The sequence below is a fragment of the Brachyistius frenatus genome, unplaced genomic scaffold, assembly GCF_029030835.1.
Source record: "Brachyistius frenatus isolate BFR_SWC_R1_liver_20210118 unplaced genomic scaffold, ASM2903083v1 Contig_218, whole genome shotgun sequence".
NCBI classification, from domain to species: domain Eukaryota; kingdom Metazoa; phylum Chordata; class Actinopteri; family Embiotocidae; genus Brachyistius; species Brachyistius frenatus.
In genome coordinates, this window is record NW_027210817.1 from 153,092 (window position 1) to 169,172 (window position 16,081).

Sequence of the window (16,081 nt, forward strand, 5' to 3'; positions counted from 1 at the left end):
AGAACCAGAGTCGGTCCTCATATAACAGAACCACAGTCACTCCTCATATAACAGAACCAGAGTCACTCCTCATGTAACAGAACCAGAGTCGGTCCTCATATAACAGAACCAGAGTTGTTCCCATCACAAAGATGCTGCTGTTCTGCTCTTCATGGCTTGAAATGTGAAAAGCAGTCGATACTGACAGCAGTTGCTTTCTGTCAGCCATCACAGAGGAAACACCTGCTGAGACATGCAGACCTTCGCATTCAGACGCCAGTGTGGTGGATTCCTGAGTTACGTGTTTTGAACTACTTTGTGTTCTTCTGCTCCTCCAGGATCCGACCCATCCCAGTGCACCCGGGTCAGAGCCAGCAGTACGTTATAAAGCCCAAATACTACCACGCACAATCCACACACACACAGACGCATGTCCAACCGGAGAGGCCCATCCCCCTGACGGTGGGACACGCCCCCCTCCACGGTGAGTCCTGTCACTTTCAGCTCAGTCTGGGACTGATGATGTTACAGAAACTTGTCTGTACTTGTTCAACATAATCCATCATAATGTTCACGATAAATGTTTGTATTATTGCCAGGACTGCTGCCGGTTAGATGGATTGATCTTTAATTCAGTCCACATTACTGTGCAGCGTTCTTTGATGATTACAAAAGCCAGTTCAGTTCTCCTTTTGAATGTTAGCGTACATTATATTCGGTTTTAGTTTCAGTGTAAATAGATCATCAGTGAAATTCACACTGGTCCAAGAAAAAGGTCCTTTTTCTCAAAACAAGAAGTCATAGTGACTCGAGACAGATTTATCTTCCCTTTTATGTCAAGCACTGAAGGTCATATGATTATAAATTGTTATCAGTTAGTTTTTTTCTACCTCAAAAAGTGTACTTTTAAAAAGTCACTCCACATTAAATATTTGTCCACAATCAACTACAAGGCTGCTGAACCAGAAATCATATCTCCATGTACAACCTTGTTTCAAGTTGGGTCGCTGTGTAAAATGTAAATAAAAACAGAAGACCAAAGACATCATATCAAATGTTGAAACAGGGAATTTTATTGTTTTGTAAAAAAATACATGGTTTCCAGCCTTGTCCCTTGTGTTCAGAGATTTCTCCAGATTCTCTGAATCTTTTAATGATATTATGAACCGTAGACGATGAAATCCACTAATTCTTTGTAGTTTTACGTTGAGGAACATTATTCTTAGATTGTTGAACTATTTTCGAACAGTCTTTCAGAGTGGTGAACCACTCGCCATCTTCACTGCTGAGAGACTCTGCCTCTCTGAAATCATCTTTTTATACCCAATCATGCTACTGATCTGTTGCAATGGGAACCTAATTAGCTGTTTTGTTGTTAGCGTTACACAGCTTTTTCAGTCTTTAGTTGCTCCTGTCACAACGTTTTTGGAGACGTGTTGCTGCCATCAAATTAAAAATGAGCAAATATTTCATTTACATTTTATGCAACAGGGTTTTGTTAATTATCTGTTTTCCAAATCAAACTTTGTTTACAGTGATACAAACTGGGAAAAGAGAAATATATTCTGAGGAAGAATTCATTTTAAAATCACGGCAAAAGTTTCGGCTCTAATTTATCCGCATATGTACGCACAAACGTCCTCACATTTTCCCCGACACTGAGGATGTGTGAAGGATGTGGGGAGAACGAGGAGAGGATGTGGAGCTTGCTAGCTCATCTTTCCCTCATCTCTCTCTCATCTCTACCCCATCTCTCCCTCATCTCTCTCTCATCTCTACCTCATCTCTCCCTCATCTCTCCCTCATCTCTCTCTCATCTCTACCTCATCTCTCCCTCATCTCTCTCTCATCTCTCCCTCATCTCTCCCTCATCTCTCTCTCATCTCTCACTCATCTCTCCCTCATCTCTCCCTCATCTCTCTCTCATCTCTCACTCATCTCTACCCCATCTCTCCCTCATCTCTCTCTCATCTCTACCTCATCTCTCCCTCATCTCTCCCTCATCTCTCTCTCATCTCTCCCTCATCTCTCTCTCATCTCTCCCTCATCTCTCCCTCATCTCTCACTCATCTCTCTCTCATCTCTCCCTCATCTCTCCCTCATCTCTCTCTCATCTCTCACTCATCTCTACCCCATCTCTCCCTCATCTCTCTCTCATCTCTACCCCATCTCTCCCTCATCTCTCTCTCATCTCTCCCTCATCTCTCCCTCATCTCTCTCTCATCTCTACCCCATCTCTCCCTCATCTCTCTCTCATCTCTACCTTATCTCTCACTCATCTCTCCCTCATCTCTCCCTCATCTCTCTCTCATCTCTACCTCATCTCTCCCTCATCTCTCCCTCATCTCTCTCTCATCTCTACCCCATCTCTCCCTCATCTCTCTCTCATCTCTACCTCATCTCTCCCTCATCTCTCCCTCATCTCTACCCTATCTCTCCCTCATCTCTCCCTCATCTCTCTCTCATCTCTACCCCATCTCTACCTCATCTCTCCCTCATCTCTCCCTCATTTCTCACTCATCTCTACCTCATCTCTCTCTCATCTCTCTGTCATCTCTCTCTCATCTCTACCTCATCTCTCTCTCATCTCTACCTCATCTCTACCTCATCTCTCCCTCATCTCTCCCTCATCTCTCCCTCATCTCTAACTCATCTTTCTCTCATCTCTCTCTCATCTCTCCCTCATCTCTCTCTCATCTCTACCTCATCTCTCCCTCATCTCTCTCTCATCTCTACCTCATCTCTCTCATCTCTCTCTCATCTCTCTCTCATCTCTACCTCATCTCTCTCTCTCATCTCTCTCTCATCTCTCCCTCATCTCTCCCTCATCTCTACCTCATCTCTCTCTCATCTCTCCCTCATCTCTCTCTCATCTCTACCTCATCTCTCTCTCATCTCTCTCTCATCTCTACCTCATCTCTCTCTCATCTCTCTGTCATCTCTCTCTCATCTCTACCTCTATCTCATCTCTCTCTCATCTCTACCTCATCTCTACCTCATCTCTCCCTCATCTCTCTCTCATCTCTCTCTCTCATCTCTCCCTCATCTCTCTCTCATCTCTCCCTCATCTCTCCCTCATCTCTCCCTCATCTCTCCCTCATCTCTGCCTCATCTCTCTCTCATCTCTACCTCATCTCTCACTCATCTCTACCTCATCTCTACCTGATCTCTCTCTCATCTCTCCCTCATCTCTCACTCATCTCTCCCTCATCTCTCACTCATCTCTCTCTCATCTCTCCCTCATCTCTCACTCATCTCTCCCTCATCTCTACCTCATCTCTCTCTCATCTCTACTTCATCTCTCCCTCATAGCTCCCTCATCTCTCCTTCATCTCTCCCTTATCTCTCCCTCATCTCTCCATCATCTCTCCCTCATAGCTCCCTCATCTCTCCCTCATCTCTACATCATCTATCCATCATATCTCTCTCATCTCTCCCTCATAGCTCCCTCATCTCTCCCTCATCTCTACCTCATGTCTCCCTCATAACTCCCTCATCTCTCCCTCATCTCTACTTCATTTCTCCCTCATCTCTCCCTCATAGCTTCCTCATCTCTCCCTCATTTCTCACTCATCTCTACCTCATCTCTCTCTCATCTCTCTGTCATCTCTCTCTCATCTCTACCTCATCTCTCTCTCATCTCTACCTCATCTCTACCTCATCTCTCCCTCATCTCTCCCTCATCTCTCCCTCATCTCTACCTCATCTTTCTCTCATCTCTCTCTCATCTCTCCCTCATCTCTCTCTCATCTCTACCTCATCTCTCCCTCATCTCTCTCTCATCTCTACCTCATCTCTCTCATCTCTCTCTCATCTCTCTCTCATCTCTACCTCATCTCTCTCTCATCTCTCTCTCATCTCTCCCTCATCTCTCCCTCATCTCTACCTCATCTCTCTCTCATCTCTCCCTCATCTCTCTCTCATCTCTACCTCATCTCTCTCTCATCTCTCTCTCATCTCTACCTCATCTCTCTCTCATCTCTCTGTCATCTCTCTCTCATCTCTACCTCATCTCTCTCTCATCTCTACCTCATCTCTACCTCATCTCTCCCTCATCTCTCTCTCATCTCTCTCTCATCTCTCCCTCATCTCTCTCTCATCTCTCCCTCATCTCTCCCTCATCTCTCCCTCATCTCTGCCTCATCTCTCTCTCATCTCTACCTCATCTCTCACTCATCTCTACCTCATCTCTACCTGATCTCTCTCTCATCTCTCCCTCATCTCTCACTCATCTCTCACTCATCTCTCCCTCATCTCTCACTCATCTCTCTCTCATCTCTCCCTCATCTCTCACTCATCTCTCCCTCATCTCTACCTCATCTCTCTCTCATCTCTACTTCATCTCTCCCTCATAGCTCCCTCATCTCTCCTTCATCTCTCCCTTATCTCTCCCTCATCTCTCCATCATCTCTCCCTCATAGCTCCCTCATCTCTCCCTCATCTCTACTTCATCTATCCATCATATCTCTCTCATCTCTCCCTCATAGCTCCCTCATCTCTCCCTCATCTCTACCTCATGTCTCCCTCATAACTCCCTCATCTCTCCCTCATCTCTACTTCATTTCTCCCTCATCTCTCCCTCATAGCTTCCTCATCTCTCCCTCATCTCTCCCTCATCTTTCCCTCATCTCTCCCTCATAGCTCCCTCATCTCTCCCTCATCTCTCCATCATCTCTACTTCATCTATCCATCATCTCTCCCTCATCTCTCCCTCATCTCTACTTCATCTATCCATCATCTCTCCCTCATCTCTACCTCATCTTTCCATCATCTCTATGTATGCACAGTTGGTCGAGAGATTACATGTACCAGGTACCTTGAGACAGATTAGATGCAGTCATGTTTCTTCCTGTCAGTCAGTACTAAGGGCACAGGATATTTGGAGAACTTTTTCTTTATTTGAGGCACTAACATCCCTGAGCAGTTCCTCCCCTATTTAGTTTATTCCTGCTCACATGTCAGAGGCACCACTGGATGTAGGATCAGTGAAAAGGAGTTTTCAAACACTGAAACTTACTTTGAGTCCTTTTCTTCTCTGGTTTTGACTGCAGCTCCACCAGCTGACTGTAACAAATTGACAATACCAACCCCCCCCCTCCCCCCTCCCCCTGTCTTTGTGCCTCGTCGATGGCGGCAGCAGGAAACCACACAGGAAGGATCAAAGTGGTGTTCACACCCACCATCTGCAAACTGACCTGCATGGGAGGACGATGTCACAACAACTGTGAGCTGGGAAACACAACCACCATCATCAGTGAGAATGGACACGCTACCGACACGCTAACAGCACCCAACTTCAGAGTGGGTGAGTTCTACACACACAGATACACACAAACACACACACACACACACACACACACACACACACACACACACACACACACACACACACACACACACACACACACACACACACACACACACACACACACACACACACACACACACACACACAGATGCACACACAGATACACACACGTCACACATACACACATATTAGTACACATATACATACACACACTATTAGTACACACACACACACACAGATACACACAGATATACACACACACAGATGCACACACAGATACACACACATGTCACACATACACACATATTAGTACACATATACATACACAAATAGAAACACATATACACACACAGATACACACCCACATACACACATATTCATACAAATTCACACAGATACACACACATGTACACACACAGATACACACATATTCATACAAATATACACATATACACACACATATTCATACAAATTCACACAGATACACACACATGTACACACACAGATACACACATATTCATACAAATATACACATATACACACACATATTCACACATATACACACACAAATAGAAACACATAAACACACACACACACACACACACACACACACACACACACACACACACACACACACACACACACACACACACACACACACACACACACACACACACACACACACATATACACACACACAGATACACATGCAGATACACACACATACACACATACACGCACATACATGCACATGCACATACACGCACACGCACACACACACACACACACACACACACACACACACACACACACACACACACACACACACACACACACACACACACACACACACACATACGTACACACGCAGTTACACACACATATACACACAGATACACACACAGATATACATATACACACATACACGCACATATACACACACACAGACACACATGCAGATACACACACATACACACACAGTTACACACACATATACACACACACACACACATACAGACTCAGATACACACACATACAAACACATAAACACATGGATACACAGATGCACATACAAATATACACATATACACACTCAGATACACACATACATACAGATACACAGATACACACACATGTACACACATATACACACAGATACAAATACATATACACACCCGTATACACACACACGGATACACACATACACACACAGATACACACATACACACACAGATACACACACATACACACACAGATACACACATACACACACAGATACACACAGATACACACACATACACACACAGATACACACATACCGATACACACACACATTTGTGGACGCAGCGTTGAACTGTGTTCACAGACGATGGTTTTCACAAGTGTTCCTGAGCCCATGTAGTGATTTCCACTCCAGAATAGTGTGTTTTTAATGCAGTGCTGCCTGAGGGCCCGAAGATCACCACCATCCAATATTGGTTTCCAGCCTTGTCCCACTAGCTGTGGTGGCAACGCTAACAACTCTGTTAACTAAGGACAGCTGTAATAAAAGGGATTAATGTTAGTAAAAGTTAATAACGATAATATTGGGAGTTTGTGGATTATATCGTTAGCAATATGCAAACTTTGAGAATGCTATCGACTTTATAGTTGGTCAGCTGACAGTTGAAGTGAACTTCCTGCTGAGAGGAGACAGACTGTTGTGCTGTGATGTCTCTCTTTATATAAACTTATCTCGTGTTATTAGTGTAATTAGTATCTCATGGCCACGATTTAAATGTAGTTTTCTCTCCGGGGCTCCGTAACCTCCTCAGCAACATGATGAAGGATGATGAAGGACCTGCTGCTGCTTCTCAAACAGAGCCATGTCTAATGTTGATAGATATTTTATGTAATATGACATATAATGATGATGTCGATTAATTTTATACAATCTAAATATGCACCAAGCTGGATTCTTGGCTGCCTTCAATAAAAACACCTGCTGACATTAGCTTCAAATGTTTTTTTTAAAGAAATTAGTTGGCAGGTATTTTTCCTCATTTTGCTTTGTTTATTCTTTCTTTAGTTTTTTTTGGTTTCCTCTCCTGCAGACAGACGTGACTGTAACAGCTCACATTTATTTATGCCGTCACTCGGCTCCATTAACACATGAAACCTGGAGCCGGTTGGCCTGAACCATTTTAACCCGATTGTGAGGGGTGAGAGGAGCCTCAGAGAGCCGCCACTACTGTTTTATTTGATATATAAATAAAGTAGTCAGTCCCACTTTCCTCCTTCTGGTGTGCAGGTGTGTGTGCAGGTGGTTTCATATATGTGATTATTTTTGGGCTGTACAGACTTTTTTGCTTTTTGCGGCTGTTTAACGAGGCTGTGGAAGTTGAGTTGGGTCACATGTTCAGTTATTATGTGACGTGTTTGGTCAAAACAAGAAACAACGACACTGATATTGTTCCGTCTTTGGGATAGTTTTTCCGGTGTAGCCGTGGCTACCTGGTGCTGCTGATTCTTTCCTCCTCAGAGCACGTTGCAGATTGTTCATGCTGCACCTGGATGTGTCGTACCTGTCCGGGCTCGTTTCACTCCTCCCACCTTCTTCTTCTACTTCCTTTACTTCCTCTGTTTTCTTGTCCCTGCCATGTGTGCAGATCCGAGGCGAGATGAAAGTTTGTTTGCAATCTGTACCGATCTCAAAGAAAGGAGTCCGAATAAATCACACTCGTGTTGTTTGTCATACTCACCTGATGAAGGAGGAGAGGGGGGCGGGAGGGGAGGGAGTTAGGGAGGAAGGGAGAGGGAGGAGGGAGGAGAGGGAGGGAGGGAAGGAGTGAGGGGTGTTGGTTGATGAGGCAGTGGAAGGGAGGAGGGAGGGAGGATGGAGGCAGGAAGGGAGGAGGGATGTGTTCGATGTGTTTCTACTCGCTGCAGCCTGATGACCTTCCGGCCACCAGAACAGGCTGAAGATGGATTTATCAGGGTTCCAGCAGGTTTTTATAAACTGAGGAGAAACTTTAAAGCTGGAGACGTTTCAACATGTTCTGTAATGCGATAATTTGCAAATCATGTAAACCCATATTTAATTGCAAATAGACCAAAGATAACATATCAAATGTATGTTTTATGAAAAATATATGCTCTTTTTGAATTTGATTACAGAAACACATCTCAAAAAAGTTGGAAGAGGGTCAAAATTATATTTTTTTATACCCAATCATATTACTGATCTGTTGCCATGGTAACGTCATTAGTTGTCAGATGTTCCATTATGTTTTTTTTAATTATTATCTTTACACAACTTTTCCAGTCTTTTGTTGACCCTGTCACAACTATTTTGAAATGTGTTACTGCCATCAAATTAAAAAAGATTTCATAAACTTCTCTGTTTCAACATTATATATGTTGTCTTTGCTCTATTTGCAATCAAATATGGGTTTATGTGATTTACAAATCATTGCATTTTGTTATAATTTACATTTTACACAATGTCCCAACTTGTTTGGAAACAGGGTTGGAGATCATGTGCAACAATATCCCCTCTGATAATTATTCAGTCATAAATCCCACTGCAGCTGAACGGTGTGAATGTTTACTTATGAATCTACATACTGCTGGAATAATGGATGTTTTGCATTGAGCTCTGTGATGATGAATGGGCTGTGGGGGGTGTGGAGAGGTGTGGGGGGTTGAGATGATGGTTTGGCCTGCTAGCTAAGTATACAATAGATGACTGTAATGTGAGGTGAGTAATGGCTGCATGTGAATCACAAGACACGACTTTCGTTTCTCATCACTTTTGTTATGTCTGACTGTAACGAGGAGATGAGAGAAGTTAAAGCTTCGGGCCGTGTTGTGTGTGTGTGTGTGTGTGTGTGTGTGTGTGTGTGTGTGTGTGTGTGTGTGTGTGTGTGTGTGTGTGTGTGTGTGTGTGTGTGTGTGTGTGTGTGTGTGTGTGTGTGTGTGTGTGTGTTTGTGTGTGTGTGTGTGTGTGTGTGTGTGTGTGTGTGTGTGTGTGTGTGTGTGTGTTGTGTGTGTGTGTGTGTGTGTGTGTGTGTGTGTGTGTGTGTGTGTGTGTGTGTGTGTGTGTGTGTGTGTGTGTGTGTGTGTGTGTGTGTGTGTGTGTGTGTGTGTGTGTGTGTGTGTGTGTGTGTGTGTGTGTGTGTGTGTGTGTGTGTGTGTGTGTGTGTGTGTGTGTGTGTGTGTGTGTGTGTGTGTGTGTGTGTGTGTGTGTGTGTGTGTGTGAGTGTGTCTCATGTCTGAGTCTGTGTCTCATGTCTGTAGACTTCTTGACAGGTGTCCTGATCACATGTTCGTCACCACCTCCTCTGTGTTCACGCCTTTTGGCTGCAGAACAGTGACTTCACTCTTTTTCCATCATCATCATCATTTACATTACATTTCATTACATTTAATTTATCTGACTCTTTTATCCAAAGCGACTTACAATAAGTTAATTTCAACCATGAGGGTACAAAACCAGAACAACAGGAATCAGTCATCATGCTCAACATTTTTTTTTTTTTTTTTTTTTTTTGATTTTATACACTTTATTAATCCCCGAGGGGAAATTTCTTCACTACATCATCATCATCATGCTGCTGATCGTGCTCAGTCTGTCACCTCTGGTTGAAGCTATGCAGCCGCCTCCATGTTTACATATCAGCCACCTATTGTGCTGTGATTTGGTCTGCGGGATGACTAACTTTATGTATGTAATGAACTGTGGAGGAAAACCACTAGACACCAGGAGGAGGAAGAAGGCGGAGGAGGATGAGGAGGAAGGTGGAGGAAGAGGAAGAGGAGGAGGGGGAGGAGGAGGAATGTGGAGTCTAGCTGCAGCATCGTCCATTATAATCCTGGCTCATACAACCCAATCCATAAAAGTTGGGATGATGTGTTAAATCTAAATCTAAGCAGAATGCATTGACTTGCAAATCACATAAACCAATATTTATTGCAAATAGACCAAAGACAACATATCAAATGTTGAAACTGAGAAATTTGTATTGTTTTATGAAAAATATATGGTCATTTTGAATTTGATGTAATTTGATTATTTCAGCAGAACAACGTCCAACCACATTCTGCACGTATTCCAACAGCATGGTTCTCTAGTAGAAGAGTCCGCTGATAAACTGGCCTCCTGCAGTCCAGACCTGTCAATCATTGAAAACATCTGTAGCATCAGGACATGAACAATACAACAAAGGAGACCCTGAACTGTTGAGCAGCTGAAATCCTCTATCAGGCAAGAATGGGACCACATTTTACTTTCAAAACTCCAGAAACTGGCCTCCTGCATTCCAGACCTGTCAATCATTGAAAACATCTGGAGCATCAGGACATGAACAATACAACAAAGGAGACCCTGAACTGTTGAGCAGCTGAAATCCTCTATCAGGCAAGAATGGGACCACATTGTCTTTATTCTCTTACCCTTCACTTTCTGTCTCTCATTCAAAACAGATCTCTTAACATCATGGAAAATAATTCTGGGTACTGCAACTAACAATATAGCTGATGTCCTCTTTGATATGGATGTTTGCTTGTTAATGCAAAGCTGCTGTTTGCACATTTCAAATCTTTTAGACACACATGAAGCAGCACAGAAAGAGGAGAAGAGCTGATGTGAGGCTGACGCACTGCAGGGTGATCACTGACAGATGTGTGAGAAGTCACACAAACATGGATCCAGACAGGCTCACAGATGTGTTGATAATGGCAGGTCCTGCTCTGGTGTGTGTGTGTGTGTGTGTGTGTGTGTGTGTGTGTGTGTGTGTGTGTGTGTGTGTGTGTGTGTGTGTGTGTGTGTGTGTGTGTGTGTGTGTGTGTGTGTGTGTGTGTGTGTGTGTGTGTGTGTGTGTGTGTGTATGTGTGTGCGAACTTTGTCTAACTTCATGTTGTCTGCAGCTCCCTGAGGCTGTTGTCACGATGACACATTTTACTTCCTCATTTTTTGTGTTTAGATCAGACCGTCACATCCGGGAACTTTGTCTTTCAGACAGTCCCACCCCCCCTGTGACTCTCACCATAGACTTTAACGTGAAATAGTGGTACAAAACCAAACTAAAGATACTAAATAAATGAGTTCATAAATCACCCATAAACAATAGACTACAGCTAGATGGCTGCCCCCCTCACCAAACTCATCTCTTCCAACATCGTTTTCACATGGACTCCACACGGGGGTGGGGACGGTGCTGTTTTAATGCTCTAGTTCGGACTCTAAGCTTTGTCCCTGCGCTTCCTTCTCTCGCCGACTATCGCCAGCTGACAGGAACTACAATGTGGGAAACCGAGAGCTGCTGGCTATCAAACTAGTCGTGGAGGAGTGGAGACCCTGTCTCGAGGGGTCGGTGCACCCTTTCGTTGACACAAGAACCTTGAATACATTCACAGCCAAACGTCTCAACTCCCACCAAGCTCGTTGGGCATTGTTTTTCGCCCGTTTCAATTACACCATGACCTACTGCCCCGGTCATAAGAACACTAAACCCGACGCCCTCTCCCGTCAGTTTGCTCCAAACGATGAAGACTCGGTGTCCAATACCATAATCCCGCCCTCCTGTGTGCTCGGGGCCCTTACCTGGGAGGTGGAATCCGCTGTACGGGACGCCCTGCGCACCCAGCCATACCCCGGAGGCGGGCCTCCTAACCGCCTGTTCGTGCCTCCCCGGAAAAATTATGCTCGCACCTACGTTCTTGCCTGCCCCACCTGCACTCGAAGCAAGGCATCTAACAGGCCTCCTGCTGGACTCCTGCAACCTCTACCAGTTAGTCATCGCCCGTGGTCCCACATTGCTCTGGACTTCACCGGCTTTTCCCCGTCTGACAACAACACTGTGATCCTGACCATAGTTGACCGATTCTGAAAGTCCGCTCACTTCATTCCCTAACCCAAACTACCCTCTGCCTGTGAGACTGCGACCTGCTGGCCCTCAATGTTTTTTGACTCCATGGCATTCCAGTGGACATCCTCTCAGACCGTGGCCCCAGTTCACCTCGCAGGTCTGGAAGGCATTCTGCCTTTCCTTCAGTTTCCACCCACAGTCCAATGGTCAGACGGAGCGGATGAATCAAGAGCTAGAGGCCATCCTCCGGTGCGTCACTACATCTAACCCTTCATCATGGAGCTCCCTACTCCTGTGGGTGGAGTACGCCCACAATAGACACACCTCCTCTTCCACCGGACTGTCACTTTTTGAAGCCTCCCTAGGCTACCAACCCCTTCTGTTTCCCTGTCAGGAAATTGTCACCTTGGTACATCGGCCCGTTCCCAGTGGTCGAAATCATCAACCCCATCCATCCATCATCTTCCGCTTATCCGGGGTCAGGTCGCGGTGGTGTTCTTTCGGTCATGACCCACAGCTGCTGACCATTGGCGAGGGTGTGAACGTAGAGCTGTAAACTGAGAGCTTCGCCTTCCGGCTCAGCTCCCTTTTCACCAATACGGTCCGGTGCAGCGCCTGTTGTACTGCTGTAGCTGCACCGATCCATCTGTCAATCTCCCACTCCACCCTCCATCCTCCATCTTCCATCTTCCATCCTCCATCCTCCATCCTCCATCCTCCATCCTCTCCTCACTGTGAACAAGACCCCGAGATACTTAAACTCCTTCGCTTGAGGCAGGAACTCCGTCCCCATCTAGAGGGAGCAATCCACCGGTTTCCGGCAGAGAACCATGGCCTCAGATTTGGAGGTGCTGACTTTCATCCCCACCAGTTCACACTCGGCTGCAAAACGCCCCAGTGCATGCTGGGAGTCCGAAGAGGCCAACAGGACCACATCATCTGCAAACAGCAGAGATGCGATCCGGAGACCCCCGAACCCAACGTGCTCCTCCCCGGCTGCTCCTAGATATCCTGTCCATGAAGGTCACAAACAGGATCGGTGACAAAGGACAGCCCTGGCGGAGGCCACGCCCACCAGAGGCCACGCCCACCGGAAACGTGTCTGACTTATTCAGAGAATATGAAAACTCCTACTGCGGTTGTACAGCGACCGAATGGCCCGTTGCAACGGGTCCGGCACCCCGAACTCCCGCAGCACCCCCCACAAAACCCCCAGTGGACCTGGTCAAACGCCTTCTCCAAGTCCACAAAGCACATGTAGACTGGATGGTTAAACTCCCAGGACCCTCCAGTAGTCCTGCGAGGGTAAAGATCTGGTCCACTGTTCCACAACCGGGACGGAATCTGCACTGATCCTCTTCAATCTGAGGTTCCACAATCGGTCGGAGTCATTTCCAGCAGCCTGATATAAGCTTTCCCCGGGAGGCTGAGTAGTGCGATACCCTGACAGTTGGAGCAACTCTCCGGTCCCCTTTTTTGAACATAGGAACCCCCCCTCGTCTGCCAGTCCAATGGTACTGATCCCGACCTGCATGCTGCATTGAAGAGGCGTATCAGCCAAGACAGACCAGCAATGTCCAGGGCCTTCAGCATCTCAGAGCAGATCTCACCCCCTCCCCCAGCGCCTTGCCACAGAGGAGCTTTTTGACTACCTCAGAGACCTCTGCCAGGGATATGGGTGCGACCCCCCCCCCCATTCTTCAGACGCTGCCTCCTCTCCAGGGGGCATGTTGGTCGGGTTTAGGAGTTCCTCTAATCGCTCTTTCCACCGCCCGACAATGTCCCCCGTCCGAGTCAGCAGGTCCCCCCACCCCCCCACCCCCACCCCTCCCTGAACGGCTCGGCCGGGCCCCCAGCCTAGCCCGCTGCCCGGTCTGCATTGCACCTGGCTCCGATGCTTGTCCACAGGGTGGTGGGTCCACAGGGTGGCTGCTCCATGATGTTTCTTCGGGCTGAGCCCAACCGGGCCCCATGGGCGAAGGCCCGGCCACCAGGCGCTCGCCAGTGAGCCCCCCTCCTGGGTCTGGCTCCAGGAGGGGGCCCCGGTTTCCCTGACCCGGGCAAGGTGACCTCAGAACGGGGGCTGCTATTCATCGGGGATCATCAACCCTGTTGCCGTCAAACTCAAGCTCCCCAGCTCCATGAGACCCATCCTGTATTCCATGTCTCTCTTCTAAATCCTGTCACCACAAGTCCTCTTGGCAATCCTTTGTCGGTCCACGGGAAATCACACAGTTGACTCGGCCCACTGTCCTGCGTCGGTCCCCGGACATCACCAGGTATTCAGCCCCCTGCTCAGCATCGGTCCTTGGAGATCACCTTTATGTCTGCTTCCCACCGCCTGTACCCACGCTCCCCGGTTCGGAGCGCGGCGACGAGCCCTCCAACCAGCTTGGACTCGCCTGCCTCAGCCCTGGCGAGAATTACGGGGACCCTCTCTCCTGTGGGACTATATCTGTGCTTATGAACATTCAGTTTTATTTTCCTCATGGAAAATAAAACTGAATGTTTTCAGGCTACCTGCTGTGTGTAACAAGGCCTCTCTTTAGGTCGCTCTGGGACTGAATGAACCATAGTAAAAGTTGACCGTTTGAAATAAAAACTAAACTGCAATTTATTCTAGCCAAAAACACAGACACACACACAGACACAGACACACACACACACACACACACACACAACAACAGAAGGAACAGCATTTAAGAACAATAACAAATTTAAGTGATAAACCCAGTACCAGTATCGTTCCCCACAGTCAGTCAAATTCAGTCTGTTGTCTTTCAGCCAAGTACCCAGATAATGGAGGTCTGTAGGCTTTCAGCCTAAAACTCTTATCTGTATCCTCGCTGGTGTCCCGACAGGAGAATACAAGACCCCGGCATGCAGCTCCACCCACGGCAAAGATGATCAAGGATCGCTGGTTCAATCGAACCCAACACTCTGCAGAGGTTTCTGGGGTTTGCTGGCTCCGTCAGAAATCCAGAAAACAACAATCGGAGACTCTTCACAGATTCTCCGTGACTTAACAGAAACTACTTCCTTAGGAGTCAGTCTCGTTAACAAGTAAAAGAAAATAGAGCTCCTCAAAAGTAGTGAGCAAAAGATGGCAAAATGAAGTTCTTAAGTGGGGTAGCTTTTGATGCTGCTGTTTCACTCAAAGCATAAAGGGTTCCTGACAAGGGAGAAGGCCTGATCCACAGACGTGCACTGGAGCGCCTCTCTGGGTAAACTTCAGTACTGGCAAGTGTGAGTTAACTCTTTAGTTGCTAGTGAAACTAATGTGGGTTACAACTGCACATGTTGATTTGGTTTCACGGTTTGCACATGATGGAGACTTCAGTGGCTCCTTCTGCAGGTTTTGACCTCAGTTTGGTGTCTTCTCTGTGTGAATACACGTCCCATTTGATATGTGTTGGAAGAGTGAGTCAAATGAAAGGGAATGAAATGTTATTTGATTTGATACACTTTATTAATCCCCGAGGGGAAATGTCTTCACTACAGCAGGGGGGCTCTCAGGGGGGAGCTGCTGCAGCAGACTGCCACTAGCGCGGTGCCAGGTAACCTGACCTTAGGTGCATGTTTTTGGATGATGGGAGGAAGCCGGAGAACCCGGAGAGAACCCACGCAAGCACAGGGAGAACATGCAAACTCCGCACAGAAAGGCCCAGGACCGGATTCGAACCCAGAACCTTTTTTGCTGTGAGGTGATAGTGCTAACCTCTGCACCACCGTGCCGCCAACAACTATGACAACAACTTTTGTTCCTTGTGGGAGAAGAACAAGATACTGTGGTGACCTTGGTGAGAGAGGTATATGTGTCATCACATCACTGTTAGTCATCTGCTGTAATTCCTCTCCTTCAGAGAACAGAAGTTGTAGTGATAACATCTCATTTCCAGTATCTGCATTCAGACATGAACTCTCAGGCAAAAGATTAAAAAACAAA

General features: G+C 46.5%; 2 protein-coding genes across 5 annotated transcripts in view; one reads left to right on the forward strand and one right to left on the reverse strand.

Moving 5' to 3' along the window:
• ltbp1 (latent transforming growth factor beta binding protein 1) overlaps nt 1-16,081 on the forward strand; it is a 113,112-nt gene that overhangs the window by 27,557 nt on the left and 69,474 nt on the right. For all 4 annotated transcript variants that reach the window (XM_069719583.1, XM_069719584.1, XM_069719585.1 and 1 more), the window contains exons 3-4: nt 318-463; nt 5,120-5,284. In XM_069719583.1, coding sequence (XP_069575684.1) covers nt 318-463; nt 5,120-5,284 — 311 coding nt within the window. The remainder of the gene's footprint in view (nt 1-317; nt 464-5,119; nt 5,285-16,081) is intronic.
• Nucleotides 1-16,081, reverse strand: part of LOC138633387 (uncharacterized protein DDB_G0287625) — a 231,828-nt gene that overhangs the window by 9,713 nt on the left and 206,034 nt on the right. The gene's annotated exons all lie outside the window — the stretch shown is intronic.